Here is a 13865-nt window from a genome sequence, read left to right as displayed (position 1 = left end):
AATTTAATTTGACTTGACATTAAAATCTGATTTTTACTAATAGCATGTAAATATCTCAACAGGACTAACTGCTTTATCACACTAGGGGGGCAAACAGAATTTACACAAGAGTTAAACAGGAAATGCCTAATGTTTATCACACAACATTTCCTGCTTAACTCTCATTTAACTCTCGTTTAAATCCTGTTTGCCCCCCTAGTGTGATAAAGCAGTAACAGATTGCAGAAACAAAACTTGTACTGTCTGTAAAACTGAGTGAAACAATATGCCATCTTAAAAGATTTAATAGGAAAATGTTACCAACTTTAATGAAATTGTACATATGTATCTTACATAGGAAACTGATAGTATATCAAATATCTGAAGAAATGAGTGGCACCGGATATGGCTGAACATGGCTAGAATGTTATTTTGATGGCAATTAAGACTGTAATCACACTTCGTATGAACATCTTCTCATGGGGGAAAGCCATCTGCAATACTTTATTACTTTGAAAAACATCTCCAGGTTCTTTCCAGAAATTATCATTGCTATTCTGCGTAGTGTTGATTTGACTGGAATTATTTGCTGATGGCTGAGTGGCTGCCAACCAAAATAAATAAATTGATAAGTTAGAAAATATCTTCTATAAAAAGGTAAAGGTAGTCCTTTGATGTGACTGTCTAGTTGTAACCAACTGTAGGGGGCAGTACTCATCTCTGTTACTAAGCCAAAGAAGAGCCAGCATTGTCCAAAGATGAATCTGGTAGTCATATGACCAGCATGACTGCACTGAACACTGTTACCTTTCCACCAAAATGGTACCTATTTATCTACTTGCATTTGCATGCTTTTGAACTGCTAGGTTGGCAGAAGCTGGGACTACTGTAGTGACAAGAGGTCCCTCCGTCATGCAGCACCCGGGCCTCAAACTGTGAACCTTCAGATCTTCCGATGGTCAGAACTGGCATCTTAACTACTAAGCCACTGCATCTCTTCTATAACCCTTGTGAACTATGTGCATTCCATTTGTACAGTGTTGGTTCACAAAGAGCCAAGAGTTTCCACAATGAGCAGGCCTAGAAGCAGTTCCACACCTACCTATGTTACATTAAAAAGACCACTGCTGTGACATAACAAGGACCCACCCCTTAGCCTCAAATTTTGGCCTTAAATCTCAAGAAGTATGATGCAGCTGACCTGGTAGCTCTACATACCCACATCTATAACCCAGACTAGAATATTTGAGATGAACTACAATGATAAAATTTAATTGATAAGATTTATAACACACTCACTCACACACACACACACACACACACACACAGAGACATACACATTTGCAGGCAGAAAAAAGCTGGGATTCCCATTTCACCTCTGAAAAAGAAATAATTTGGTTCACTTGTGGGTTTTATTTTGGATTGAAAGTTTAAACTGAAAGTTTAACCAAAAAATAAATAAATCTAACAAATTTATTAAAATTCAATAAATAAAATCACCAAGAGAGCATTGCTTACCTGTTATACGCACCCTGATGTAGTGGCCCATGACATAATGATCTGATGTGGTGCCCCGGCACTGGTAGTTACCACTGTCTGACTGGTTAAGCTGGTGTATTTGTAGCAGGAGGATTCCCACTTTAGGATCTGATCTCGTATTCAGTGGTTTCTCTTCCAGTTCAGTGATTTCCTCACCAATTCTATCACAAATGGATAATTCTTCTGCCTGTTTGCACCAATATACATGCAGTCCCTGGTGTGGCTGGTATTTAATTGTGCAAGCCAAAACTAAAGGATCCCCTTCTTGCAGGTGAAGAGAGTTTGCTGGGTAATAGATTTCCAACATCTCATTTCCTGGGAAGTAAAAAAAATTATGTAATTACACATTTTTGGTTTTGTTGTTGATTTTTGCTATATAAATTTTTAAAATAGAAAACAAAGCGAAGAGGTCACAAGAAAGATCAGTTTAAATGGTTGCATGTTGAAGATCATTATCTCAACTCAGAATACATCACTGTTTTGTAGTGGTGCACATCCAAACATAGGCGCGTTATAGACAGCCCTAAGCGGCGCCGTCGTCGCGCTGTGAATATGCGCGAGGGGTGGCACTTCCAGATGCGCCTTGCCCCTCGCACGTATTCCGTACGTCAAGATGGCGGCGCCCTATACAGATGGGTGCGGCCATCTTGACGTAACGGACGCTGTGCGTCCGGACGTCCAAACCCGGAAGAGACATCGTGAGTGCATGCTTTGGCACTTGCGACATCTCTTCCTGGTTGCTGGAAGGAGCGCGATTTTCGCACTCCTTTTTTACAGCGCAGGGGAGTCGCACGGTTTGGCTGCAGCAGCTTCCCCGTGCTGCAACCGGCAGCGGCCCAAGACCGTCCCTTTTGGGCGGTCTGTAACGGGCCATAGATTAGCTTCTTTATGAAGATAATGTGTCAAATGCCTTTCTAGATAAAATATTAACTTGCTTTGATTCTTTAATCTTGTTCCTAAAATGTACAGTTCAGATATTGCTAATATTGATCTCATGTTTTACCAGTGCTGTATATGAGCCTTTGTACTGCTACGTCCATCTCCAAATTGAAGAAACCCACAATAGTTGCATAGAAATTATATTTAAAAAATCCAAAACAATAAGAACAATAAAAATTATGACATGGATCCAAAAAGAGCCAGTGTGGTATATTGGTTTGGGTGTTGGACTGCAATTCTGGAGAGCAGGATTTGAATCCCCACTCAGCCTTGGAAACCCACTGGGTGGGCAAATCACATGCTCTCATCCTCAGAGGAAGGCAAAGGTAAACCCCTCTGAACCATGAAAGTCCCATGATAGGTACTCCTTAGGCTTGTCATAAGTCAGAAACAAATTGAAGGCACACGACAACAGCAACCAAAAATAGAATAGTAATTACCAATTATAGGCCCTGTACACATGGGCCCTTTAGCACGTCCTGGCAACGTGCTAGGGTTGCCTCAGGGTGTCATTTCCAGATGCCCCACAACCCTAGGATATCACCAGGATGTCACAGCTGTGTAGCCCTGTATACACGGTGCGCACAGCTGTGACGTCAGTGCCGCACACCTTCCAGACGGACGTGCACGGCAATGATGTCTTTGCAGCAGCGCTAAAAGGAGCCGCTTTTTAGCGGTCCTTTTGTTTCCACGTAGCCACGCAATTTGGTTGCTGCGGCACAGTTACACAGAAAAGAGAGGCAGCCACCTCTTTCTGGTGGTCTGTACCCCGCCATACTCAACTATAAGTCAACCACATGTATAAGTAGAGGTCAGGTTTGGGGGCAAAACTTATGAATTTTGATATGACGTGTGGATAAATCAAGGGTAAAACTTATGGGCATGTAACAAAGGATGTAAAAGATGAAGCAAAGGTAAAGAACTTACAAAACTCCAGCAGGCATAACTGTTTGTGCTCACCCTAAAGGCTGCATGGATAGCAAAAAAACTGACTTCAGTTCTGTGCACAAAAGAGATATTACAGCTTGTATCCTCTATAGTACATAAGAATGTGTATCCTTTCCAACACACACATATTATTTCTCTGAAGATGTCAGCCACAGATGCTGGCGAAACGTCACATAGCCTGAAAAACCCACAAAAAAACCACACACACATTAAATCCACATGCAGAACATATGTCCAACATATGTCCAACATGCATCATTGGTGACTTAATTATTTAAAGTGAATATTGAAGTAGAACTCCTCAGATTACATAACTATAAATGGCAGGACACTGCACATCTTTCGCCTGTTTTTTGCTGGTTGCTCCATACAAAGGTTCTCTCTTACCTGGTATCTTTATTCCCACCAGAATTATTAAGAAAGTTGAAGCAAGATGCCTTTTTCCAGCTATAATCCAACAGTCCAAAGTAGTCATTTTCTGCAATGCTAAAGAGATTTTTATACATAACTTTTTGTAGCCAAATGTAAATAATGTGCCTATGTGTTTAATTAATTAGCTAACTAACTAATCATATTGTTAATTAATTAATTATCTCCTCCTCCTAAAACCAGGAATCAAATCATCTTACTAAAATTAAGACAGGTAAAAACTGCAATTGTTTATAAAAATATAAGTTATCCATTATTAAAATTAAAAACAATGTAATTTTTAATGTGAAGTCAAAGGCTTTCATGGCCGGCAATGTAATTTTTGCTCATTGAAGCAACAAGGCTTTGCTTAAAAAGAGATTAGAATTAGAAAGAGATTCCCTATCCAACAGTTAACATTAATTAAGTTATCTTTCACAACTGTTGAAGAACTGTGGTTATTTTCATAGCTCCCCTGCCAAAGCAAAATGTGAGGAAAAAACAATCAACAACTATAGAAATGCTAGCTCATAAACACTTTTAAACTAATAGAGTGCATGTTTGTTCTGTCAGAAATATGTTCCAAGGCAGCTAATGCCAATAACTCCAACATAAATAAACTTACATGATATTGCACTGCACAGCTGACTGTTGCTGGTAAAAGGTGGGTGGGTGGCTATTTATATGATTCTTCATGACATCTATCAAGGTGGATTACTGTACTAGGTTTCAGAAATCCATCACTTCACAAGCAGTCTAATACCAGTGGCCTGTGGTCCAAAGATTAAGGAGCACAAGCCTTCCCACTTGGCAGATTAAAGCAGGGAAGTATTACTCTAGGGAAGCTTGGATGGACAACCATTATAAGAGCAGAAAAGAAAACAGGAAACCATGTTTCCATTAAGATAAATTGAGAACGCACAATAAATAAGCCTGCAAGTCTATACATGCTTACTCACTGAAGTCAGCACAAATTGCTTTTGAGTAAACAAACATAGGAGCAAACTACAGATATTCCAGGAATTACAATCTAAAGAATTAACTTTCCTAAGGTTTGCATTCTGCTAAGTTGCTTTGAACTATGGCGACCAAAAGCATTTTAGTTAGTGAAACTAGCCTTGTTCACAAACCATTCAAGCCCAGTCTAAAGCCTGTTGTTGAGGATTTTTCCCTGTCTTGTTTTTCAAATCTCCTCCCCCCATGACTTTTACCTTCTGCTGTGTGTCTTGCTTTGCTCTTGCCAAACACTGTTCAAAGATTTCAGTATTCTTGCTATCAACCTGTGGTTGATTACACATCATACCTTCTTAGTTACCAGACAGAAAAGGCTACTTTTTTAATAACAAGACAGGATGCAGCTTCAGAGGTTTCAAAATCACTGAGACAATAAAAAAGTAAGCATCCTTACCCACAAATGCTTCACAGTTCTACAAACATGTACGACCACAGGAAAGGGAAGCCAAACATGACTGAAGTCACAATTGTTAAAGAGAAGGAACATTAAAATTGAAACCTTTATAATCTTCCATATAACAGAGGTAGTATAACAGAGGTAGTTTCAGATCATTTGGGGTGTTGTTGTTGTTGGATTTGAGTGTGTTCATTTAAAACCAAAGCAGGTATGATGCCTGAGGTTGAGTGTAGCAGAAGACATCCACACACATGATTCTACTGTGGCTCCTTTGTTACCCCACCTTCACTGTTGTGCTGAGATAGTGCCCCCTCCCAGCCTTTCCATAGCTGATGGATGAAATTGGAGAAGCATCTATGGGCCTGAACAGACAGGCCAAAATAAAGCTGCCTGGGGTAACTTTGGAGGTATGCTATTTAAATGATGCATGTGTCCTAAGAGGCTGGAAGCTGCACCAAAGCCACGCTCCAGTACTAAGGACCTGAGCGCAGTTTGGCACAGCTTCTTGCCTCTTAAGATGCGTGTGTCATTTAAACAGCATACCTCCAAAGTGACCCGAAGCAGCTTTATTTTGGCCTGTCTGTTCAGGCCAAATGTTCCCATAATCAGATGCAGACAGTGAAGGCCTTCTTTTGAGAAAGAGAGTCTGATGGCCAGAGTCTGAGAACTTCTGGAGCACAAGTTCTCAGACTCTGGCCATCAGACTCTCTTTCTAGAGGCCCCAGCCATCTTGACTCAGTCCTCTTCTGAGGATTGAAGTCCTAAACATCTGGAGGACCAAAGACTAAGAATAACTGCTCTAGAGGTCACAGCACATGAAGTCATTGGTTTATATCTGGTCATGGGAACATAGTCAGATGTTTCTCTGATTCACTCCACCAGCAATAAAATGGCTGATTGCGGGAGGGGGGGGGGGCTTTCACAGAACAACAATGACTTGGTGTGAAGGCCTTTCTTTACTGATTGCAGAGGGTATACGAAAATATCAGTCACCACAACTACCAAAAAGATGACATACACAGGAGTAAGGTTGTATGTCATTAACAGGATGCCAGCAATTGTGTGTTTCCATCTGAAAAGCAGGATAGAATGCAAGGGATATTGTAGGATATTGTAACATTTTGAGACTGAGAGACGGATATTTGTAGCATAAGCTTTCATAGAGTGAAGGGATTATTGCACAGCTAAATAAAGAGTCTTACTGCTGCTGAATTCAATCTTCATTCACACTGCACACAGGTGTTAGCACACGGCTTTTCTCCTTGAAACTGCCATCCAGGTACAGCCTGGCTCCAATGTAGGTCCCTGAACTCACTTCAACAGCCATTTTTCAAAATCGGGACCTTTCTGACTTTGAAAAATGGTTGCCAAAGTGAGTTCAGGGACCCACATTGGACCCGGACAGTACCCAGATAGCAGTTTTGAGGAGAAAAACCATGTGATAACACCAGCATGCAGCCCAAATGAAGACTGAATTCAGCAGCTGTAAGACACTTTATTTATCTGTGTGATAATCTCCTGAGTCTACTTCCTCAGATGCATGCATCTGGTGAATGTATTCTGCTGAGGAAGTATACCCAGTCTACACATGTTTGTGCTACAAACTTCTTTCAGTTAGGAGATTATTGTACATATTTTTTCATCTAATCTGAACACAGGCTGGGCATGGGCATGGTCTTGAAAACAGGTGTTATCGCACACAAAACACTGCCAATGACTACAACCTGTTCCCAGCAGTGCTTAGCCTACCAATTTTGCAAAGATGAAAGCTCCCTATCCTTGAAAATCAGCAGGCTAAACATGACTTGGAGACGCGTAGGCATCGTCAATGTTTTGGTGTGTGATAACACCTGTTTTCACCCATTCATGCCTGTGCCCAACCCGTGCCCGGATCGGGTGAAAAATTATGTGCGATAATCTCCTTAGTCTCCAAGATGCTACAACTTCACTTAGGACATTATCACACGGGGGAAACTGGGGGAAATTGGAAGATCAATGCAGTGTGATCCCAGGTTCAATCATGGGTTTTCACATTGTTGCGTGAGAGGTTATCACATGTAATCAAAGTCAATTCTAGGTCAATTCGAACTCAATCCAGGGTCAACCAAGAGGTGTAAATTCAGGAAAACACAGAATTTACAAATCTTGTTCCACTCCAAAGTTGTGTCCAATTCAAACTTGGCAGGTATGGAACCCATGTCTGGGTTGCCCTTGGATTGCCTTCAAATCAGACTATAATTCCCAAGCTCCTTTGCTGGCTGCAGTTTTTTCATCCCTCCCTCCTGGAGGGGTGTGGGCTGCTTTTCTCTCCTCTTGGAGCTGTTCTGGAGCTGTTTCGGGGATGAAGCAGCCCTCCCCACAAAGACACACACACACACTGCCACCCTCCTCCTCTCTAGCCCTTTCCAGCTCTTTCCCTTTGCAAACTCATCCTCTCCAACTGGAGGGAAGGGATTGACCAGGGTGCTCTCTTCTCTCACGCGACCTTGTCACAGGGTCTTCTTGGCAGGTTTATTCAGATGGGGTTTGCCATTGCCATTTTCTGAGGAGGCTGAAAGAGTGTGACTTGCACCAGGTCACCCAATGAGATTCAATACCTGCCTTCAAGAATCATAATCTAATGCTCAAACCAAGTACAAGGTTACTTTAGACTGGTTTTGAATTGGTGAATTGCCTAAATAACATGAAATGAGGGGTAATGAATGAACAAATAATGTGAAACAAGGCAAAACCATGGGAACTGGAGGCAAGTGTAAAAGTGTAAAAAGGTCACAATCCGATTCTGCCCTCACTGTGCATGTGCAGGGATGCTAATTCAAATTCTAGACTACAAAGGGTACGTACTCATATGATAATTTCTTTTGCATTTGCACTACTTTGGCTTTGGGATGGGTGCTCTGTTCTTCTGCGGTGTGATAACCATCCACATACTTGTGTTCATTGCCACATTGGCCATACTTTCTTTTCTTTCGAAATTGAGGGACATTCCTCCCATGTGATAACATTCTTACAAGAACCCTTTGCATACTGATGCAGGCTTGCATGGCCATTTGTTTAGATTCTACAATCATACAATTTATTTACTGTACAGTAGTTATAATTCAGTCTATTAGGAACATAGGTAGATGTCTTATACTGAATTATAAATAATAAAATAAAACTTTTATTTCTATCCCGCTTTTTGCCAAGCAATCAAAGCGGCGTACAGCAAGTTAAAATACAACCATATATACACAGTACCCCCTCTTAAAACAAGACTAAACAGTATAAGATTGAAAACCAACTAATAAAAAAAATCATCATGGGCAGTGTCACTAGATGGGAAGTCTTGCCCGTGGCCAAGTATTTAATTCCGGGAAGGCCTGCCGGAAGAGACCCATCTTAATGGCTTTTTAAAAGCTCTCTAGATTGTTAATGTGACAGATCTCGTCCAGCAGGCCATTCCATAAATTGAGAGCAGTTGCAGAAAATGTCCTCTGGGATGTCGCCATCAACCTGGTCTTTAAGGGTTGTAGTAAATTCCTCCCAGAAGACCTGAGGGTATGGGGCGGATTGAATTAGATCTTTGGCTTTCATAGTCTGGGGTGGGAATCATGCAGCTTCCCCAGGTAGACTGCATCCCCAGCATTTTTCATCATTGGCTATGATGACTGTCACACATAATCAAACAACATCTGGAAATGTTGATTTGATTGCCTCTTCTAGTATGAGCTTACTGACAGGTGGCCTCATGATTTTCACTTATTTTAAAGATTTGTTGTACCAGAGAAAACCAAAAATTGAAATGCATAAATCTAAATTCACACCACAGACTATCAACTATATCTCAGCTTCCTGAAATTACACTGGGCTTATAATATTTCCAAAATATAACTGAGGTTTGGGGGGGGGGTGCAAGACCTAGAGCAACTAAGTAACCATCAAGAATGTCACTCCACATACTTTTGTAGTACAAACCAGGTGGATACAACATTCAGCTGACATCTAGGAAAATTTACGGTACTTCTCTGACTCGGAAAATGTTAAGCTTTGGGGGAGGGGGGGGTTAATGCCTTGATTTTCTGTATGAATGCTCCTTAACAATAGAGTATGAAATCAAATTGTAGTTGAAGTAATAATATAGTGCAATTCTTTTTGTGGACTTAGCACAAGCAGAACAACCAAAATTGGTTTCATTCTGTCATTAATTGTGTGTAAGAATAGTATGAAGGTATGCCTCAAACCTGACATGACCTGGGATGGGAATCCACTTCAAGATCAGAAGATTTAACTCTCCAACCAAGAAGTGCCAGGCAATTATTCACCTAAATAGAACATTCTTAAGTTAACTGAACTAACACATCTTGTCTTACATGTGCTGTTAACTAAAATTATACTGAACATGCCTCTCCCAATGGAGAGAAAAAAGAAAGCTGTTGTAGAAAAATGAGAACTGAATTATAGTTTGGCTGACTTTAATTGGCAAAATACCTGGACTCTTTTGTGCCTAACTTTTTCCCCATCTGGAGTTTCTGTTCTGATTATCACAATTACCTTTTATAATCTACTCTTTAAACCAGTGCTGAGAAGAGTGTGGCCCTCTAAATGTTGTTGAACTGTGATTCCCAGCATCTTTCACTGACAGATGTGTTGGTTGGGGCTGCTGGAAGTTTCAACAGAACACCTGGAAAGCCACATGGTCCCCATTTCAGCTCCATGGGAAAACAGAAGAAAAAATAGGAAAATATGGGAGGATTATCAATGGAAAACAACACATGGACATCCATGTCCCTTAAAGTAATGTTTAAACACTGCTGGATTTACACATAAGTGAAAGAAGATACAGTGTAGTGATTCAGATTATGTGGATCTCTAAGCAGTAACAAAATACACCTATTTTGTTAATTAAATGTAATGTTTGGCACTGTTGCTTAAAAAAATAAAATAGGAAAAAAGATTGTAAAACAGACAGAATTGTTCTGATAGAAATGTACTTAATGGTTATATAGAATCATATAGTTGAAAGAGACCGCAAGGACCATCCAGTCCAACCCCATGCCATGCAGGAAATCCAAATCAGCTTTGCAGACCCTCCGCAGTTTCTGACCAGCCCCACATACAGTGCATTACAGTAATCCAAATGGGATGTAATAAAGGCAAATATTACTATAGTCAGATCAGACATCTCCAGAAACAGGCACAATTGGTATGCTAGTTTTAATGTGCAAATATAGTCTTGGTCACTGCTGAAACCTGAACATCCCAGCTCAAATCCAAGTCCAGGAATGTACCCAAGCTGTGAACCTGAGATTTCATGGGATGTGTAAATCCATCCAGAACTGTCAGGTAGTTTGCAGTAAATTAAGGGGTGGGAAAGGGAGAAGAGAGGAGAGGGAGTCTTGCTTTTCTCAGTAGACTTGAGTAAAAGCAAATATCAGTATCCCGTCTCAGATTGCATGTTCTTCTTCATTAATAACTTTTGTCATCTTGAGCTCACTCCGATATTGCTTGTCCACATAAGTCTCAGATTTCATCTGTGAATTGTTGGAGGTTATACATAATGCATATAAATGTATTTGTATTTATTCTCTTCATCTTTTTCACTTCAATCTGAATATCAGGACTCTGTGTAGCAGAGACGCTTCCACTCACAGACAATTTAAAGGACTGAAAGGTTTGTGGTTTGTGATATTGACTTATGGTGACCTTGTGAATGAGACATCTCCAAGACTCCCTATCCTCCACTGCTCTGATTAGCTCATATAAATTCATACTCATGACCTCCCTAATAGAGTCCATCCATTTAACATGCAGCCTTCCTCTCTTTCTACTTCCCTCTACCTTTCCCAGCATTACTGTCTTTTCTAATGAGCCTTCTCATGATGTAGCCAAAGTACAACAGCCTCAGTTTGATCATCTTGTCTTCCCAGGAGATTTCTGGCTTGATCTGTCCTAGGGCCCATTTGTTTGTCATTTTGGTTGTCCATGGAATCTTCAGTACTCTTCTCCAGCATCATCTCTCAAATGAGTTGATTATCTTCCTGTTTTCTTTCTTAACTGTTTAGCTCTCACATCCATACATAGTAATAGGGAATACAATGGCTTGGACAATTTTAACCTTAGTGTTCAGTTTTATATCTTTGCACTTTAGGATCTTCTCTACAGTAGTTTTAAATAGCAGCCCTCCCCATTCTTAGTCTTCTTATGTTTCTTGACTGCAGTCCCTGTTCTGATCAATATTTGGTCCCAGGTATGAGAACTCTTTTACTATTTCCTCGTTATCTAGGTTGAATTTGTGTATATTCTCCATGGTCATTATTTTCACCCAGTAAAAATGTCTTTTATAATGGCTTGTAATAGCAGGAGGAGATATGAGGCACTTGTCAGTTGGGTCTTGGGTTTAACAATTGCTATGTCTATGATTAAAGATACCACACTCTCCTTACAAGAACTATAATTCCCAGGCTCCCCTGGGGAAAGGAAATTATCATTAAGCTACTTTAAATCTGTTCTGGATAAGCCCGAAACGTTTACAGGTGCTTCATGGGAATTAGGTCAGTAGCTTTGCTTGAAAAGGGCTGAGAGTGGGTGTGGATTTAGCAAGCAGTGATGGGTCTGGCAGACAAATGTAAGCTTCTTATTTCTAAATGTAGGAGGGTGGTACACCTGCAAGGTATAGAATATCTTCTTTTTATATATATTCAGCATTTCAACATACTGTTGAATGTACTAACTAAACATTGATCTTACGAATGCAAATTAGAGATCTTAACTCTGGACAGCCAAATGCATTGCTTTGATTAGTGAGTTATTTCTATCTTTTATTTCTATTGTTTGGGGTATTTTTTAATGTATTTTATTGAACACATGGAGTATGACAGGAAGAACAAGTAAGAAAATATTTTCTTTGGAATGATAATCGTGTGTATGGCGGTAGAAATATCTGTTTGGTGCAGAGGCTTAAGGCCTTTGTTTCAGCAGATGGTGTTTACTGTTATTGTTTATGAAGGTGGGGAAAGTGTGCTCATCCAAGTGCTGCTGGATTATGTTTTCTATCAGTCCTCATGAGACTAGTCAGTGGTAAGGAACGATGGTACTTGCTGTCCAACAACACCTAGAAGTCCACACATTCTTTAATCATAGTTTCTATCACAGTAATTCAAGATCATTTTGATTAGATACAAGATAAATTTGTATACTGTATTTACAAATCCATAATTTAATCTCTTTATGTTTCTCAGATCAGTGAGTAAACAGGAGAAAAGAATGTCAGCTGTAGCAAAGATCAGGTGTGTCTTGGCTGTGCTCCATGTGCAAATCTTGGCATCTGCACTGATCAATGAACCACTAGGGCAAAATCTAGAGTTGCAGAGGAAAGATCTGTGTTGCTTAGCTAAGAAAAATGAGGGTGGGGAGAGAACTGGTTATCAAGAAGTCCAACACATGCAATGAAGCTCGGTTAAATAAATCATCTTTTAAATCAACCTTTGTTCATTCAGAGTATGACTATCCTTATGCAGCAGAATGAGATAGAGTAGAACATTCCAAGGATCCAGCCTCTACACAGGCAGGTAAGAATTTTCTGACCTCTCTTTTCTAGGTTTTAGATTAAGATTCCTGCTTTACTCTTTTCAGATACCTCCTTGAGACCTAGAAACTTGTTCATCATAAACTGACAATAAGAGTCATAAAAAGCCACCTGATTCTTCTACTTGTTGAAATCCCACATAAACAATTGAATGTGCCCCATTTTTTCAGTACTAATGGACAATAGTTTTTAATCTATAAAAATAAGGTCTTATCCCAAATTATGTTATAGATAGAGAACTTAAAGGATATTGGCATGATATATGTGGCACTAGGAACCCTATTTATATTTGGTAGAACCCAGGAAAGTTTTTCTGTGATCTCTCTAGAAATGTGATGCTTCTACCAATGAGGTTGATTTGGCTCCCACTTCTACACATATTCAGCATAGTGTATCAGGAGTGTTACAGGACTGAGACTGTATAGCCGGCATAATGTTGTCAAACTGCAGTTCTCAACACCATTAGCCATCATAGCCACTACTAAGAGATGATGGGACTTGCAATCCAACTATAGTGCCTGGTATCAACTTCGGTTACTACGCCAACTGCATCCCTACCTTGACCAAAAGGACCTGAAGCAGTGGTACAAGCACTGGTAATCTCTCGTTTAGATTTCTGTAATGCACTCTACCTGACGCTACCCTTATACCAAGTTTGGAAGCTTCGATTGGTTCAAAATGCGACAGCCAGATTGGTCACCGGTACATCTAGGTTTGACCAAATAACACCAGTGTTGAAATTTCTTCACTGGCTGCCAATTAGTAATACTAATACAAGGTTATTGACAACTTCCCATAGGGCATTTACAGCTGAGGTTCCAAAATTATGGAATAGCCTACCAGAAGAGATCCATATTATCACTACCTTAGAGGCCTTTAAGAAGGCACTTAAGATGGATCTCTTGCAGTGGGCTTATCCACGGGACTCCATATAAAAGGTTATGACAATTGCGCCACTCTTGACTATGATTGTTGGCTATTGATGAATTGTCATTTTAGACAACTAATAGGAATGTTGGTTAATTCAGTATTAGTGTTTTATTGATCATATATTTGTACTATTGAATCATTTTT

At 40.1% G+C, this 13865-nt stretch overlaps 2 protein-coding genes across 4 annotated transcripts in view; one reads left to right on the top strand and one right to left on the bottom strand.

Moving 5' to 3' along the window:
• Positions 1-223: 223 nt before the first annotated feature.
• On the bottom strand, positions 224-5123 carry LOC121927295. 2 transcript variants are annotated; one of them, XM_042461018.1, is made up of 4 exons: positions 5025-5123; positions 3793-3891; positions 1498-1833; positions 224-583 (listed from the first exon to the last, which is right to left on the bottom strand). In XM_042461018.1, exons 2-4 carry the CDS (start codon positions 3878-3880, stop codon positions 399-401), a joined length of 609 nt encoding a protein of 202 aa, XP_042316952.1. In that variant the 5' UTR covers positions 3881-3891; positions 5025-5123; the 3' UTR covers positions 224-398. The 2 variants fall into 2 exon arrangements, with proteins under 2 accessions (XP_042316952.1, XP_042316953.1); XM_042461019.1 differs by lacking the exons at positions 3793-3891; positions 5025-5123 and adding an exon at positions 3385-3428.
• Positions 5124-12648: 7525 nt separating this feature from the next.
• The window catches only part of PDZK1 (PDZ domain containing 1), a 22607-nt gene continuing 21390 nt past the window's right edge, over positions 12649-13865 (top strand). The window contains exon 1 of one of the 2 annotated variants that reach the window (XM_042461144.1): positions 12649-12774. The gene's annotated coding sequence lies outside the window, so the exon portion shown is untranslated. The remainder of the gene's footprint in view (positions 12775-13865) is intronic. The other variant, XM_042461145.1, reaches the window with a different exon arrangement.

This window comes from Sceloporus undulatus, chromosome 3, assembly GCF_019175285.1.
Source record: "Sceloporus undulatus isolate JIND9_A2432 ecotype Alabama chromosome 3, SceUnd_v1.1, whole genome shotgun sequence".
In the NCBI taxonomy this organism is placed as follows: Eukaryota; Metazoa; Chordata; class Lepidosauria; order Squamata; family Phrynosomatidae; genus Sceloporus; species Sceloporus undulatus.
This window is presented reverse-complemented; position numbering and strand designations above follow the sequence as displayed.

Coding starts and splice junctions, on each gene's coding strand:
- LOC121927295 (XM_042461018.1), bottom strand. CDS start 3,880: ATGACTACTTTGGACTGTTGGATTATAGCTGGAAAAAGGCATCTTGCT. Junction 1,834..3,792: donor GGTGGGAATAAAGATACCAG/GTAAGAGAGAAC, acceptor TTTACTTCCCAG/GAAATGAGATGTTGGAAATC. Junction 584..1,497: donor CATCAGGGTGCGTATAACAG/GTAAGCAATGCT, acceptor TTTGGTTGGCAG/CCACTCAGCCATCAGCAAAT.